This window comes from Stegodyphus dumicola, chromosome 3, assembly GCF_044657685.1.
Source record: "Stegodyphus dumicola isolate Sdum_Otavi_A_Nest chromosome 3, ASM4465768v1".
Taxonomy (NCBI): domain Eukaryota; kingdom Metazoa; phylum Arthropoda; class Arachnida; order Araneae; family Eresidae; genus Stegodyphus; species Stegodyphus dumicola.
The window spans coordinates 143,126,720-143,143,493 of record NC_140770.1 but is presented as its reverse complement, the minus strand read 5'-3'; the positions used below and the strand labels follow the sequence as shown (position 1 = coordinate 143,143,493).

Sequence of the window (16,774 nt, the reverse complement as noted above, 5' to 3'; positions counted from 1 at the left end):
ATGTTCTAAATCAGAGGTTTCTCAACCGGTGGTACGCGAAGATATTTTAACTATTAAATTCAAAAATTAAAACCCGAACATCCTGATTGAGTTTTTTTCTCTAACACTCGTAAATTTATGCGATCTGAGCTTTGTTGAAGAGTGGTGGAGGTAGTAGTACTTAGTAGTAGTTGTACTAAAGTTGTTCAATTTTTGTTTAGATGGTACGCGTGTAGAGTCATTAGGTTAATTGGAAGCAGAAAAGATGAAAAATATGCAACCGCCTTCGCAGGGAATCAAACCACGGACCTCTGAAATATACCGCCTCAGTGTGCAGAACCACTACACTACGAAGGAACGCAAGGGAAGTGGGAGAAATATCTTATACTCGTTAGTATTAGTTAAGGTTGAGAACCACTGTTTCTAAATTATAATTTTTTTATATTTATATTATAAGTTTATCTAAATACGCGTATTTTATTTAAGTAATTAACGAGTAAATGATAATCGTTAATTACTTAAATTAATTACTCGTTAATTACTTACATTACGAGTAAATGATAAACTATTTATTCTTTAAATGTTAGCTATGCATATTGAAGAGTTTCCTGGAGGGTATAGTGTATTTATAAAGAGTCAGACACCATAATGCACTAGAACCAGGATGGTATTAATTCGTGCTTCTTCAATTTACTTGGCTCTGCTGTATTTCAAATTGAAGAAAAAACAAAAAGAACAAAAAAAAAAAAAAAAAAAAAAAAAGCATCTACCGCAAGTCATACCATTTTTTTTCAACGTAAGAAAGAAGGTTAATGATTTGTCTATTACATAATACATAGGTAGGCATGCTTGGCGCCTTTTCAGAAACTGGCGCCTTTGATTGCGTCAAGTCCGAATTCCATTTGAAAATCGATTTTTTTAATGCAGGTTTACCATATATTTTTGGTGGTTTTATCTAGCTATTTTATAATAGCGTTGAGTTCTTTTTATAAAACAAAATAACGAAATAAATAAAAAAAACCTTTTTCTACCATTTTTGGTATATACTGTTGACTAAATCAGCGTATCGGCTAAAGCAGTTTTGCTTCATTGTCATTCAAGGGAAAAAACATTATGCTTTCTTGTTGGATTGATTGTTGAAATAGCTATTAAGGCTAGTTAGTACTTTTTAAAGTAGATAAAATCGTACGACAGACTTTTGAAAGACAGACTAAAACAGCATTTTGTCTTCGATAGCAACTCCGTTCAGTATTGTAAGTAGTATACTGTTGGGTCTGTCGCTGAATCCCAAAGAAGGAATAATGTCGTAGGTGTAATAACTGTCTACTCCTTGCGTTGTAATCTTGGTGATCAGATGTCTGATAGAAACCGACGGGTTCGGACATTTCAAATTAATTCTTAACTATATTCTGTTTCTCTAAAACAGGCCAGCTCTCCCCCATCGCGATCGTAACTAGTGTCGCCATCACCGCTTAGCAGTTGTTTTCCCCCACCTCACTTGAGACTGTAGTTCAAGTCAACCTTTATTTGCGCCCATTTCACGAAGCGAAACATAATAAACGGAAATGGAGTGGGGGAGACGAGAAATTAAGTGATACATATCGTCTGCTACAGCTGTCGTTCCCATAGTAACGAGAGAAGGCGGGCGGCAGAAAATGACCCTGAAGTTTCTATTGTAACGTAACAAGCCTCACCAGACGCCCTGTCTTTGAGAGGATAGAACTATTGAAAATAACTTTCATGCGGCTTATATTGCATAATAATCTAAACGGAGTTCTTATTTCTTGTTGTTAATTGTTGTAATTGTTATTCTTCATATAGTTTTTATACGATTACTTAAAACTGAATTTGCAAGAAATCTGCTTGCTGCTAACATGAAACTAAACATTTTATTTTTAGTCATAAATCCAGAGCAAGAAAAATGAAATACATTATGTTAAAAAACAGAAATTCATGTATTATTTAATTATTCGAAGGAATGTTAAAATGAATAATGCAAATGAAGGTCCATTATATAACATATGCAGGTAAATTCGTTACGTAAGCGAAAATACTACAATGCGGATATGTCGCCAAATGTGGGGTATCACTCACACTAAAGACGTAATAAAAACAGTCAACCCTTGAGTATTAGAAGAGACTGAATTCAAATCAATCATAAATATGAAAGATGATAGCTGAAATTCCTGCTGGCGAAATTGGCGAATTTCACTAGCGAAAGGCTGCTTTCTTTTATTTTTTGGGGGTCAGTTAAAAGTCTTGAGGCACTAATAGAAATAGTTTTTTTTTCTTATTGAGTATGTAACTTAGTTTCCGTTTGCAGGAATGATCTTGAATGGCCTTGGCTACTTTTAGTCGTTTTGATGAAAAGCATTTATTACATAAATGATAGTGTCTTACTCTGTCGCTTTACTCTGTCCTTGCATTTTGGTATACGACCTTGGAAATTTTATTATTATTTATTCTCTTTTTGTACTTTTTCTGGAAAAGTTTTTGCTTCGGGCTAACTCATAATTAAGAAATATTAAAAATATGATTTATATGCTAAAAATATATTTTATTTCTTTTCTAGTCTGCTTAGTTAAGACACGTATCTTCTCGGAGATCTGAATGAGGGAAGACTAAATCTTTCCTTCTCCTTAAACGATGCTAGAACTTCTAAAAAAAAAAAAAAAAGAAAGAAAGAAAATTTAACTCTTATACTATTAATGTTTTCCAAAGTGTACAGATATGTGTTACGCGTTAAAAAAATGCAGCGAACATTTGTAAAATTGGTCTTGTTATTTATGTGTACATTCTGTCCAAAACGTAATGAGAATCATACATTTCTTGCAACATCGAAGGCCCAGCTTTTACGTTACTTAGCCAATTTTTATACAGGTTGATAAGAGTTGTATAAAAATCCCAACAGGACTTTATAGGTAGTCCTGTATAAAGTGTTTCGCTATAAAATTCTACAGAAATTCCATAAATCCTTTGCAGAACAGACTTCTATAGATATATTACTTCGAAAAATTATGTAGAAATTTTTAAAGCCTTTAAAATATTCTATAGAATTAATCTATTCTATTTTATGGTATTCTGTAGAAATCTGTAAAGTTTTTAAACTGTGATTAAGGCTAAGTTTTAGTTTCTGATGGTATTATATACGGGATATAGAACAGCAAAAATAAATGCTTTTTTCGTGCGTGTTGAATAATAATTTTCGAACAAAAATTCTTGCCTTTATTCTTCTAGCTTAATGTTTTTAGTGTTTAAAATTATGTAACATCTTGTGCAATTTTTTTGTGCAGTATTACTTTCATAATATAAAAATTAAATCTTGCAAATGCGTAAAATCAAAATCATAAAATTAGTTAAAAGATTAAATGTAAGCTCTTAAATTATAAAACATTAAATTCCGAATTTGATGCTTTTAATTGTTGCATGCGTATCCTTCCTTGTTAAGAGAAATCGTTTTTTTTTAACTAAGTGTAGCTATTATTTAAATTGCTTCTAATTTTATTTAAATATTTTTTTAATCTAAAAGATATTGAATTTTTTATCACTGTATAATATATTTCTTCCGCTTTCTTAGCATGCCTTGGTAGTGTTGTAGTCTGCACTCTGGGTGCGTATTCTAGAGGTCCGTGGTTTGATTCCCGGCGAAGGCATTGCTTATTTTTCACTTCTCCTGCTTCCAAAAATATACCTAATGTCTCTACAGTGACGCCCAAACTAAAAGGGTGGATGGTGATCCTCCACACCCAGGATTAGGCGATTGGGTCCCCTAAAACACCAGTCTCCCTTTGATAGAGGGAGTATGTAAGGTGTTTCTCCCACCTTCTTAGCATGCCTTGGTTGTGTGGTGGTCTGTTATGGTTCGATTTTCGGCGAAGGCGTTGCAACTCATTTTTCATCTCTCCTGCTTCCAATTAAACTAATGTCTCTACATACTTACCATACTATTCTAACTTGGCTACGTGCCATTTATTTTACTCCTTTCAAAAACATTTTAAAGGACATACTTTGGGACAGTTAATAACGTTAAAGCAACTGCGATAAAGACGAACAGTTTGTGAATGAAAGCTTCTTTCATTATTTTTAAGGTTAACAGCAACGCCATAATTACTGTGTTCGATCACAAGATTTTGGAAGTTATTTTGGAAGTTAGAGTTGGGCTATAGTTGCGTGTGTAGTCAACAATCTCTTTAAAACAGTTTCAATACTTTTGGGAGAGACTGTATGTATTTAAGAGTCTAAAATTCACATTCAGTTCGAAATAAGACTTCATAATTTACGGTATTAGAGGAATATTTCATGTCCTATCATTTTCATACTGCTTAAAATTCTTATTAAAAACCATACTTACCATATCTTTAAGTTCAGACATAGTAATTTTCTAGTAAATTGCTTAACCGAAACAGAAACTGAACCATTTCTTTATGCGTTTTAGCAGCCGAACGGATAAGATTGGGAGTTCGACCCGAGTTGCAATTATAACGTACGCTGTATGGTGAATACGAGCCAGTTTCCTTCAGAAAGTTCCTCCATGAAAGGCATCCCTTCCTTAGAAAGATAGCATGCTTTGCCCTAATATAATAAGCCCTCTTTCTTAATACTAAACTTTAGAGAAAGAAAAACTCATTTGTATTTCGCAAGCACGTACTTATCATTGTATTGTTCAATAAAGAAAACTTCATGTAAAAAAGATTTGTGTTTCATTATTTCACGCAATTAGTTTCTTGACTGTGAAATCTGTTTACTGATATTCAGCATTGTTTTGTTCTCCTAAAGCTTGACGATTGCTATTCTTTCAAACAAACTTGCTTTAATATCCTTTTTACATAACCAGAGTTTAAGTTATTAATATTAGAAATTGCTAGTAAAGCACATTGCTAATAAATACGAATTAGGCTCAGCGAATATATAGATTAAATACATCTCATATATAATTTCCACTAAAATAATGAATCCAAATTGGTAAAGTCTTTTCAGTAATTGTAAAACAATTCGCAGAAATTGAAGTAATATTAAGCAAATATAATACTGCAATGATTAATTTAGAAAAAAGAAAAAACAAGCACATTAATTATTAAGTATTAGCCAGGCCTATACGCTTAACCAATTACAAAATATGTACGTGAATGTTAAATAAGAGATATAACGGTTAAATATTCGTCACCTCAAGGTCGAATGTAGAAAAACCTCGGCGTTTCTTCCGCTCTACTTATTTCGTTTAAAAAGGGATTTTCCCAGCACGTGGCTTGTTGATTTTTTTCTGTGTAAATACGATAGATTTAAAAATGCAAATAAAACGCATTTTCCCATGTAGAAACATTCATCATGCAGACATTTAAGTGAAAGAATTATGGGAACAAAACTGAATAATTTAAATTTATTCCTTGCCATTAGGGTTAGGGAGCTCTAAAAGACAATTCTGATGTTTTAACACCTCAAAAAGTGTTCCTTATTTCTTAAGTTAGCGGCTACGGTTAAAATTATATACTTGATTGAACGTACATACTAATCGAAGATACTTAAGATCCTTTAATTACCTTTGGTTTTACAAAAACGCGTTTTTCATCAACGTAGTAGAATATATATATATATGTGTGTGTATTTCTTAATAACAAGAAGTGTTACTTCAAATGAGTAAACAAAGCAGCGCTTATGAAAGGATTATTAACTATACAAATGTAAACTATGAAATGACATATTTATTTTTTTATTTTTATAACCATATATACTTTAAAACGACATTGTAACGTCAAAGAAAATTACGGAGAAAAGTATTTCACATAATTTAATTATATATTATAACAAGTGTCATGATCGAGTTAAAGCGATCAGAGGATTAAATTTACAATAAAAAAGTAGATGATAAGAATTTCATCATAATGCAAGTGGTCTCAGATTTTCCAAGTTTGTGACTTTTTATGTAAGAGAAATCCATTTACTCGTATTTCGCGAATAGCTCTAGATTTATAGCAAAATACATATTCATAAATCATTTTATGGGACAATTGTTCTTTTCGTATAAACATGTCAATATAGTAATATAATAAAAAGCTAATAATTCCCAATGGTATAAAATCTAAAAACTGGTAACAGTAAAATACGCACCAAACATGGCATAGTAATCTTGGCCTTTCATATCTCTCCATCAACAAAAAAGCGACATACAGTTTAGATATTCTGTCTTATCAGAAAATATAGCCTACAAGTGGCTAAGTGGATAACACCGCTTAACATGGGTAGATCCAAGGACACTATGCCACAGAGTTTGCCCTTGTGTGACGTCACTGACTTATAATCTGCTCAAAAGCAATTCCTTTTGTGTCTTTTTCTCCCACCTTGGGTAAGTAATCGACGTCAGTACTGGGAAGAGCCTAATCTTGTTTGTCTAATGACCTTGCTAGGGTTCAAATTCCGGTGAACTAAATTAGGCATTGTTGTGGGCTTTCTCGATGTGCAACAGTGACTACGAACCGATTTTTCTTAAAAGATCCTTTAGAAAAGCATCTCTCCTCTTGGAAAATAGCCCTTCTCTGCTTTGCGATAAAGATTAAAAAAGCTGTCGTAAAATACACACAACTATTATACAGAAAAGCATCTCTCCTCTTGGAAAATAGCCCTTCTCTGCTTTGCGATAATGATTAAAAAAGCTGTCGTAAAATACACACAACTATTATACAGACTTTCATAAAGGTAACATTACTTAACCCAAATATAATATAGTATTAGCACTAGTGAAACAACTTATTTACGCTTCCCTTTTTAACACATTTGGTGACCTGTAAAATCTGGTATAATTTACTCTGATATATTAAATACTAATTCTTAATGATACTTTTTGAAATGTTTCATGTTCTCTCAATAGCATTTTTACTTTTATGTATATTACCGACAATATGTGAAAGAAGATATTGTACAAAATGCCTAGACAATACATTACTGGTAACATATACCGCATTTGTTTTCTGTTAATGACAGGAAAATTAATAAGTGATTATGCTTGTTTCTAGAAAGTAAGAGTTGATTTATTTATTGCAGGTATGGAGTCATATCAGACGGCCAATAGGTGTGATGATAGGGATGTCCAGTCAGTTTTTCTTGCTGCCTCTTGCAGCTTTCACTATCATCCTCTTGTTGCGCCTTGACCCACTGTATGCAACAGGCATGCTGGTGCTCGCCTGCAGTCCTGGTGGTGTCACCTCCAACATATTCTCGTATTTCTGTGATGGAGACATTTCTCTGAGGTAAGACAGCTATGTATTCTTTGTGTCTAGGTCTTAGAGATTTAGAACATAAATGTAACTTTTCCCAAGTGCATTTAAATGTTTTTCTAAGTACATCTCTGTTTAAGTCATAGGGTCTTAACTTGAGAGATGGACTATAAGTATGTACTTATAGTGATATCCTTATCTTTAATTATTACAAATTAATTCCGAATTTCATGACAAAGTTTAATAAACAGTTATAATCAGAGCTATAGATCACATCCAAGATGGCATCTAATATTTTATTATCGAATAAGTTGGAGGACGGAAAAACGGCGGTGAACGGAGAAAAAGCTTTAAAAAGTAAATGACAAACCAAACCAAATTTAGGAAACTATGGCCTGTATGTGCCAATAGAAATCTGGACAAAAATTTTGATGCACATACATAAATACAAATACTAAATAAATTTCTCGTTTCGAATGTACCACCTCTACCGTGTATTCTTTATCAATTAATAATACACTGACTACCAATAAGTATTTGGACACCTGTGATAGAAACGAAAAACTAACTTTATTCAAAGTCAATAGTTGGTAGAGCCTCCATGAGAGGTAATTACAGCGTGGAGCCTCCAGGGCATACTTTCCACAAGTCTTTGTATGGTAGCTAGTGGTATTTTCTTCCACTCGGCTTGGAGAAGACATAGAAGTTCCTTCACCGATTTTGCACGGGTAGTGCACCCTTGAATTCGGCGATGCAACTCGTCCCAGAGGTTCTCGATAGGGTTCAGGTCTGGACTGTGGGCAGGCCAGTTCATTCGATGAACTCTATTGGCACCATACCAAGCCTTGGTTAACGTCGAAACATGACAACTGGCATTGTCGTCCTGAAAGTAACAGAGGTCCAACCCGTAAAACTGCCACAACGTAGGAAGCACATTGTAATCCCAAATAGTGCAGTAGGCATCGGAGTTGAGCTTACCATGATGGGGACCAAGGGTCCCAGCCCATACCAGGAGAAACACCCCCAGACCATAATTCCACCTTCGCCGAACTTGACTGTTGGCACAATGCATTCTGGCAGGAAACGTTTTCCAGGTAGAAGCCAGACCCAGACCCTGCCATCCGAACGGTAAAGGGTGAACCTTGATTCGTCACTCCAAAGAATCCGTTTCCACTAATCTACGGTCCAATTTCGATATGCTTTGCACCACATTAACCGAGCAACGCGGTTGGACGTTGTGATCAAAGGCTTATGGGCAGCAGCACGACCATGAAAACCAAGCAGATGTGCTTCCTTACGGATGGTATTCAATGAAGCAATACTCCCGGATGCCTGTTGAAACTCCTCGCGGATGAGGGCTATCGGTTGGGTGCGGTTCTTCCGAATTTCTCTGAACAGCACTAGTCGGTCTCTATCCCCTAGTTTCGTTGGTCTGCCCACTCGGGGCACATTCCTACAATCACCCTCACCTTCCACTTCTTAATCACATAGGCCACTGTGGATATTGGGTACTTCAGATCGCTAGATATGTCTCTTAAGTATCGGCCACATTCGTGATACCCGATAATTATACCTTTCTCGAAATCAGAGAGCTCCGAACTGCGAGGCATCTTGCATGCGACTAAAGCCGATGCTGTTTCCTACACGATATATACCGGCGGAGTCCGTGGCGTACCTTGGGACCGCAGATATCGTCATTTGCATAGGTGTTCAAATACTTATTGGTAGTCAGTGTATGATTATCTTTAATAAGGGGTTTTGTATAAATTTAATTTGATAAAAGTTATTAAAAGTCTCAAGATTTCTCTACTAGTTTATTAGAAACATGTAATTATTTAATGTGATTTAGAAAGGATAATTTTGAAACACTGAGGAACCTTACCCTTCAAAGGAAAAGTAAATGAAGATTTACATATTCTTCCTAAATATTGCGTTAATATCATTGAAGTGATGTTAAATTTAGTATGAATATATTCTAGGATAATTGAAATTTTCATTAATTAGGAAAAGTATTTCTAAAATATACAAAATAATTGAAAATTTTATGGATTTCAACAATAAGGGGCGAAAAGTTCAGCTGTAATTAAACAAACCTCACGAGAATGATTAGCAAGCTAACTGATTAATATTTACTTTGCATAAATCGTGAAAATGCAAAAATACCATGAATTAAGGATCTAGCGATTGAAGGCATGACAAGATTGACAATAAATGATTTAATCCACTTAGCCAAACATTGACCTAATTTCAAGATGCTTTACGAATAACCTTCGTGTTTAAGACAGGTTAGAGAGACAGCGCTGTTGGACATTGTCCGAATTCTGTCTCATTTTGATTTGAAAATATATTTTTGTTTCTGAGTAGCAAAATATTTTGAGTTTCTTTCTTCAGGTTATAGAGACATTAGGTATTTTTTGAAAGCAGGAGAGATGAAAAACGAGCAATGCCCGGGCCAGAACTCGAACCACAGACCTCTCGAGTACGCGCCGAGCGTGCTGACCATTACACCACGAAGGCATGCTAATAAGGCGGGAGAAATACCTTATAAAATAATTAGAATTTTGTTCCACCCAGTGGCGCGCACTAACAATTAAAGGCTTTGGCCACTACTAAGGCCGGAAGCAGTGATCTTTTTATTATGGAGGCACCTAATAGATGGGCAACCATTGCCGTTTATGAAGGGACACACAAATTATATTCATGCCTTCTCCGGGATTCCAACCCGTACGCTTTGATGCGTCAGTCAGAATCACTAACCATTTTCACGTCTGGGCGGCATAATTAGAAAAATAATTCCTCATGCATTGCTAGTAGAATATTGTGGTAATGAGCAGGTGGGATGAAAAATCTGTATCCTAATAACAGCGCCCGACATAAAGTCTGCAACTGTCTGTTGCCACTGAAACGAGCTCTTCACGCATTCTTTTAGGCTTTGTCCTAAAGAAAATTAAAATTTGTCTTCCTAGCGCAATTAAAAACTAAATGGTGATATACCTTTTTTTTATTTTTGCTTTAAACAAAATACTTTATATATTATTGTCCTTTCCATGGGCAACAATCCTCTCCCCCCTGAGGAAAAGTAAACCTTTTACCTGTTCTCCTTATTCGTAAAAGTCTGTTACTATAGCAACCAAAAGGGTAAAACTTTCATATTTTCCTTCCTACTTTAAACGTATAATGTCTGTTACTATAACAACTGTCTCCAGTTAGACATGGGCCCACCAGTGGCAGAGCGGTAAAGCCGCTGAACACTGGTAGTTCGGTCCGAGGTTAAAATCCCGCGAACGGAATAGCTGCATGGGCGTTTGAATGTCTTCTTGATGTGCAATGTGTATACGAGCCAGTTTTCCTTAGAAAGTCCTCCATGAAGTCATCTTTCCTCTCGTGATAAACAGACAGTGCAATTTACTATCTTAACACACTGAAATCTGTGCTAGCATCTATCGTAATGGTTGATATCCCGTACGATTAGTAAAACCTATATGGAAAGATGTGTGAGAGAGCGACTCCCAGCACGTTAAAGAAAATAATTTTTCCAGCCCAAAAGGTGAAGTTTTCAGTTATATTATTTTTCATATAAAATCAGCTCACTAATAAAATGCAGCCTAAGACTTCATATTAAAATATAACACTCAAATGAACAGTTTGCCACTAAAAATTTTAAAGAATTAAGAAATCCGATGGATCTTAAAAAGCTAAATGAAACAAATGATTTTGTACCAATAGATGATTTTGTACATATTAATTACACACAAACTGCTGATGTTCATAAAGTTGTTTGTTAGATACATTAACAAAATCAATGTCAGTTTGTCTCAAAAAAATACAATCTTTAAAATGTAACATTAGAGAACGAATTTTTAAGTAGTTTTTAATTTTATTGCTAAACAGTACAACATTTTAAATTGCAAATTATTCCACTGTACGAACATTATTTTTGAAGTTTTAAGAAACTGATGTAAAATTTGAAGGTCCTTTATCTGAGGCAGTTTTTAGAATCTAGAGTAACATTAGCATTTATTATAATCTAGCCGTTACGCAGTATGCATGAAAAGAACCAAACGTAATTTTAAAAATTACTCAGAAAAGCAAACGAACTCGTTTTAATACGTTGTTCTTAAAAAGAAACTCGAGTTCATTGTTCTAATGCAGACTCATTTTGTAAGAATATCATTCCAGGAGTTTTATTTTAGATGTGGCAACAGCTGCAATGATTTTGTTTATTAATGTCTTTTTAACGAAATTTTGATCTTCTATAGAGGACATTATACTCTAATGGTTGATTTACGATAAATAATATTATAAAGATTATGATTTGCAAAAATTTATAAGTGTCATAATATGGCAAGCGATTATTTCTGAATTAATTCTTCCACTCAACCTTCGTCATCAATGACTGCTATGATCGATGTTAGAGGAACGCGCAGCGTTCAACCTCATTTTCCAATCTCTTCACGATCTGGAGGTTATTCGATCGAGGTAACTTACATAAGTTCTCGACTCGTGACAGGAAATGTCTAATATTTATTTATTTACTTTCATTAATTATTCGAAATTCTCTCCCTTGACTTCTTGATGCTATTATTTGTCATTAAATTCTTTCCAGAAAGAATATTTGCTTTAAGGGTAGGCTGTAGATGTTGAACCGGCATTCTAGAGTCATAGTAGAATTTAAGAAATCAACATCTTTACAGTGATTTCGCATGTGAAAATGAAACAGGATCTTTCAAATTTATTGGTGAAAAAGAGCTGAACTTGGGCTATGGACGAATTCACTGATGAAGTCCAAATGTAAAAGCGTTTATAAAAACGGAAAATAACGGCTGTTGGCTTTAGGTAAATTAGGTCGGTTGTGTATGGACTAAAAAAAACTAAGAAAACACTTATGCAGTGACTAGTTTCTTGCAAACGATATCTGTCATAACAAGAGTGTCTTTGAGGATGGCTTTCCAAAGGAAATTAGCTCGTATTCACATTACACACCAAGATTAATATTAAACCATATTTAAACTCCTCCGCTAGAAACCGAATCAAGACAAATTGTCAACATTCAGCGATTTTATCCAAAGTGCCGCTATTAGGAAGGTAAATTCAATCTCACTACTGTTCAAAATTTTATGCATTTATTTGTCGTTAATAATACTGTAAATGAATTAATTTGTATAAACAATTGAGATTTTCAAGATATAAAGCGTGAAAAATCAGGTTGCATTTGCCGGATTCAAACCACGGATCTCCTGCTTGACAGCTGTGTTAATCACCTGCGTTAGGAGAAGTACGGGCAAAAGAATACGATGCTTCTTTACAAAATCATCAAAAGAAAATTTGTTAATAGGTTGCTAGCATTTGGAATTACATTCACCAAAGTAATTGTATTTAATGGCTTGGTTTGGTTTCATGAGATTATGCCAGAGCCTCGAGGACTATCTGCCTAAGGGGATGGATGGCTTTGTGGAGGAATTTCTAAGAGAAACTGACCTTGTATACACGTTACGCATGAGGAAATCCTCGAAAATCCCCAGACAGCCAGCGCGTTCGCCTGGAATCGAACCCAGGTCAGAACTAGCAGTGTTCAGCGATTTTAACGCTCGGCTTGTTTTTAATTAGCTATATCATGAATTAAAAACATTTTAATTGAATAAGATTCAAATGTTAAAAAAGTACTATTCATAGGAATTGCATCCGTTGTAGGTTTAAATAAGTTTGTTCATCAACAGCAAATAATATAATTTTTAAAGAATAATATCTTACATTTTTCCGAATGGCAACAGACTCGAGTGAAGAGTGAAACAACGTAAACTCGCGTTTCGTGGTCCAGAGGACTCTTTATGGTTAAATCAGACACACTTGATAATACACACACCGAAAAACAATTTTTTTATATATAAGGTGTTTCTCCCGCTTTCCTAGCGTGCCTTCGTGGTGTAGTGGTTCTGCACGCTGGGCCGCTATTCCAGAGGTCCGTGGTTCGATTTCTGGCGAAGGCGTTTGCTCATTTTTCATCTCTCCGGCTTCCAAAAATAACCTAATGTCTAAAAAAGCGCCCGAACTAAAAAGGGTGTTGGATGAGGATTCTCCACACCCAGAATTTAGCGAATGGGTCCCCTAGAAAAAACCCCAGTCTCCCTTTAAAAAGAGGAGTATGTAAGGTATTTCTCCTGCTTTCCTAGAGTGCCTTCGTGGTGTAGTGGTTCTGCCCACTGGGCCGATATTCCAGAGGTCCGTGGCTCGATTCCCGGCGAAGGCGGTTTCTAATTTTTCATCACTCCTGCTTTAAAAATATACCTAATGTCTCTACATATATATACATTTTTCTGTCAGCAGCAAGCAAGTAGTAAGAGAGTGCGTGAAGTTCAGAATCAAATCTTAATTCAGATTGAGTTAGTTTTGTTTCTCAGTGCATTTTGATTAGATAATTAATACTGCTGTAAAATTATTATTGACTGTTTGAATTTTAGTTACATTTACATCAGAATTATGTAAGAGTCATATAGATTAGTATCGAAATGACGCAGAGCAAAGACAAGAAGAGATTACTATATTTTGAATAGAGAAGGGAAATTAATTTACGCTGCTAATTTAAATTATAATTTATTTTTTACATATTCTTTATTTTTCTTTGATATATATGTATGCTAAAATAATTACATGAAAACATATAGCATACAAATAAATAGCAGTTTGTTCAAATTTTTCTACAAAAAAACTTTAGACACTTTGATCCAAAAAGGACATGTTTCATTAATACAGTACTTACCTAAATTCTAAATTTTCTGTTGTTGTTATCAATCTTACTTGCCCTACAAAGGTTAGCACAAACCCACAACATTCATCATGACAATGAGTTAAATGCGCCTTTCGATGGCAAGAGACTAGAACACTAAATAGAGGACAGCTCAACTTCAACTCACCCCCAATTTTGAAGGAGAGCACCCACTGGGGACGAGTTCGAGGATCACTCACTTCTCTTCAATACCAACGACCTTTCGAAAGGACATTGGGCTTTCTGCATATTTAGAGTGCCCCATGCCGCACAGATATTATACATTTACAAACATCCGGGATTCGAACCCAGGTCCTTCGATATGGCAGTTAGAGTTAGTAACCACTTAAATTTTCTATTTCACGTAAACGAAACTGCTTACAAGAAGATATCATAAGAAGCTTATATCAACTTTATATTTTGTATTTCAATACGATTGGTTACTTCAAATTTCAAATCGACAGTCTAACTTAAACTGAAAATAAATGTATTCTTTTTGGAGCTACACGGGAGAACTTCAAAAATAAAACGGGTGCACAGCACGTGATGTTATTTTTCGCAATTTAGAAACTTTATTACGTTTTGAAGACAGAGATAATCATGCGCTATTGATACATATTTTCCGCTGTTAGTTCTGAAATACCTTGCATTTCATGTCATCATATTGCAGAATACTTTTAAATTAACTTCCGCGTTCCACAAAATTCAAAATAAAGCAGAAAAATTAAGCAGAATGAATAAATGAAATAAAGCAGAAAAAATTCCACGCAGAAACCATCTGGGACAAGAAAGCAGAAAACAAATATCTTTTGAATTGGAACTGATTTTTTAATAGCGAAAAAATTTACAACCTTTGCGCAAAGCTACAAGATTTTTACCTTCAGCGACGAGAAATAAACATTTTTCAAAGTGTTGCCATTCGACATAAAAATTTTTTTTATCTTTCAAAATAATTTAAAATTGCTTAACATATTGAGTGATTTAAAAACAATGAACACGCGTCTTAGTAATTTAAATAGTTATTACTTTTTTAACATAAGTAATATAAGTAACTGATGTTATTTAAAGTAAATTAATTTATGGAATATTTGAGCATTATTTTAATTAATGGAATATATTTTAAACGTCATACTACATTATGAATTTTAGTTGAGGGGCTCTAAGAGGTTTTAAAATACGTATTTCTTTCCTAATCATAAAATTTTCTTTCAAAATCAGTTTTCATTATAACTTTTAGTCCACCAGCGGCCGAGCGGTAAAGTCGCTGAACACTTGTAGTTCGTTCCTAGGATCAAAACCCGCGAACGGGCTGGCTGCATGGGCGTTTTCGCGTTTTTCTCCATGTGTATACGATCCATTTGCCCTTAGAAAATCCTTCACGAAGGCGTCCCTTCCCTTAGGAAGATAGCCCTCAAGGCTTTGCTTTAATTAACCTAACCAAACCAAATTATAATGCTTAATGATGCATTTTAAACATAAAATCTGCTTAAAGCGAACACTCTTGAAGTAATTAAAATTAGTTTCAGCCTTGATAGCAATAAACCTAACTATACCTGTCAGGTAAGATTTTGATGCTTTAAAAAACGAAGTTTAATGTATTTATATGACAAACTATAAATACTAATCGCCCATTAGAAATATCATCGTAAATTTTGTTTTATCAAGTTTACATCAATTACGTATATATTATAATTCTTCATCCATGCTCTGCAAGTTAAGTGCGCGTTTTCCTTGAAAGTCTACCTTACGGAAGTTATGTTTGGGCGTGGTTTTTAAAAATTGATTAAAAAATTAAACAAACGTAGTTGAGAATTTCCGATATGTGTCATTGAAAAAGAGATAAACTAAGTATTGATTTATCTGAGGGACGTTCTTGTTTGTTTTTACGCTTGACTGTGTAGCTTGTCAGCTACCACCGCCGTTACGCTGAAATTCGAAACTTCGTAAATTAAATGATTAACATTTGATCTTCAGCAAAAATAATGCCAATTTCCGCAGAAATGAAGTTAAATAATCAGGTTTTCAACAGAAATCTTTCTAACTTATCTTCTCTGAGAGCGGAGGATAAAGTATAACAGGGAATTTTCATGCACAAGCTTAAGAGCTACAGCCCAACCACCGATGGTACAGCTGCTTTTGGAAGTGTGCCAAGAAAGTTTGATTCCCATTTTATGCGAGAGAGAAATGTTTCTAAGATGACTCTTCTCTTGTAAACATTGAAATATTTTCTTTATTATTCACTGGAAATGTTATTTGTGATATCACGGGTGCATACATTTTCGGTCATAGACTTTAGTGAAGAAGTAAAAGCGTCCAATGGTGACATATTTACTTCTTCGCCTAATACCATCTCAGTACGCATTCAATCACCCAGTGAATGGTACCTGAGGATGTCATACCCCTCTTTCTTTACTACCAGATTTCCAAGAAGAGTTTTGTGCCTCTAATTAAAAACTACCGTTCATAAGTCAAAGGCAAACCGAGCAGCCAAACCGGTCACCTTGAGTACGAAGAAACGTGGTCTACTCAGCGTCCTCAGAGGGGGGGGGAAGACAGCAAAGCCAGGTATGTATAACAAAGTATGAGAACAACCAGGCGCCTGCTGATCACCATAAGCTGTCGCTAAGGCCACATCAAACTCCCTAAGTCCACCCACAGGAACGTTTCCCGAAGGACAGCAGTAAATACCAAATACGTAACGTCACCACAGCTAAGGGGCAGACAAGACAGTATCAGTAAAGAGGCTATCAGACATGGCGACAGTCCCTGCTAGACGGGACTTTTCTGAGAAACAAGATTCTGGTTTAAACGGAAGGATTGATAG

At 34.9% G+C, this 16,774-nt stretch overlaps 1 protein-coding gene across 1 annotated transcript in view; it reads left to right on the top strand.

Moving 5' to 3' along the window:
* The window catches only part of LOC118182091 (ileal sodium/bile acid cotransporter-like), a 90,383-nt gene that overhangs the window by 25,960 nt on the left and 47,649 nt on the right, over positions 1-16,774 (top strand). The window contains exon 3 of the mRNA XM_035351378.2: positions 7,015-7,220. Within this exon, the coding sequence (XP_035207269.1) occupies positions 7,015-7,220 (206 nt within the window). The remainder of the gene's footprint in view (positions 1-7,014; positions 7,221-16,774) is intronic.